Source organism: Apium graveolens, chromosome 10, assembly GCF_009905375.1.
Source record: "Apium graveolens cultivar Ventura chromosome 10, ASM990537v1, whole genome shotgun sequence".
In the NCBI taxonomy this organism is placed as follows: Eukaryota; Viridiplantae; Streptophyta; class Magnoliopsida; order Apiales; family Apiaceae; genus Apium; species Apium graveolens.
In genome coordinates, this window is record NC_133656.1 from 228,542,948 (window position 1) to 228,544,058 (window position 1,111).

The following is a 1,111-nucleotide window of genomic DNA, read 5'->3' on the forward strand; positions in this document are numbered from 1 at the left end:
AAAAGAAAAAGAAAAAAATATAATTTAGTAAAAAAAGTATAAAATAAAAAGAAAATTATTTGACTTTTTCTACACGAGGGCACAAAACTAACAAACAATAATTAATCATTCATGGTCAACAAAAGTTGAGCTTATTGTCCAACTCCATTATTATAACGGTCTAAAATAGCTTCCAAACTCTTTGACTGAAAATTAAATTAAATAATAAAAAACTTATCCAATCCCGATGACGTATACTTCTCAAAAGGAATCTAACTCACTCCCCAAGTGGTACCCTTAGCATTTTCCTATATAAATATCTAAACCCTATCAAGACCCTTTCACTGCTCTTCTGTCTCTTAACAAATTTGCATGGCTTTTCTCTTTGGTTTTTCCAAGTCCAACTCACAACAATCACAACTAAACCAAGCCAGCACAAGCAATACTAATACAACCACCCAAGAAAATTATGAGTTTGATTGGTCTACTTCACTAATACCACGACCTTTATGTTACACAACAAACGCAATCAAGAATCAAAATCAGGTGAAGGAATATGATTCTTCCGGTGACAGAAATGAAGAGTGTGCGGTGTGCTTAAATATCATAGAAGCAAAGCAACTTGTGAGAGAGCTCAAAAACTGCAGTCATGTTTTCCATAAAGAGTGCATTGATGCATGGATTGACAATAACAATGTAACCTGTCCTCTCTGCAGGGCTGATTTGTTGTACCAAAATGAAGGTGTTGAATTCATGGAAGCTAAGTGGACTTAGTTTATTTGTAGTTAGTACAAATGATCTGTTGTCATTATCAAAAACTAAACTCCAGAGGCATGTTTATCCACGCATTTGATGCTTATTATATGTTCTGATTTAGTGAGATGAACAAAATCAGACGGATTAATAAACTTAACCTTGCATCAGTATTAGTATTTTCAAACTTGATTATCTACTTTTGTTGAGACAGTAGTGGTATGTTGTACCACTTGGTAACTTGGACATCTTTTGAATGGTATTGCAAGGATAATTTGACATCTTTTTATTGTTATCGCACTGATTTATTAATCTTCATTTGATCATACAGAATTAATCGCAAACTCATTACAAAAGTACATAAAATAATGTAGAGCAA

The 1,111-nt window shown here is 32.9% G+C and overlaps 1 protein-coding gene across 1 annotated transcript; it reads left to right on the top strand.

The window, feature by feature from the left end:
- Window positions 1-351: 351 nt before the first annotated feature.
- On the top strand, window positions 352-753 carry LOC141691936 (brassinosteroid-responsive RING protein 1-like). The gene has a single exon (XM_074496685.1). It carries the CDS (start codon window positions 352-354, stop codon window positions 751-753), a length of 402 nt encoding a protein of 133 aa, XP_074352786.1.
- Window positions 754-1,111: the final 358 nt, after the last annotated feature.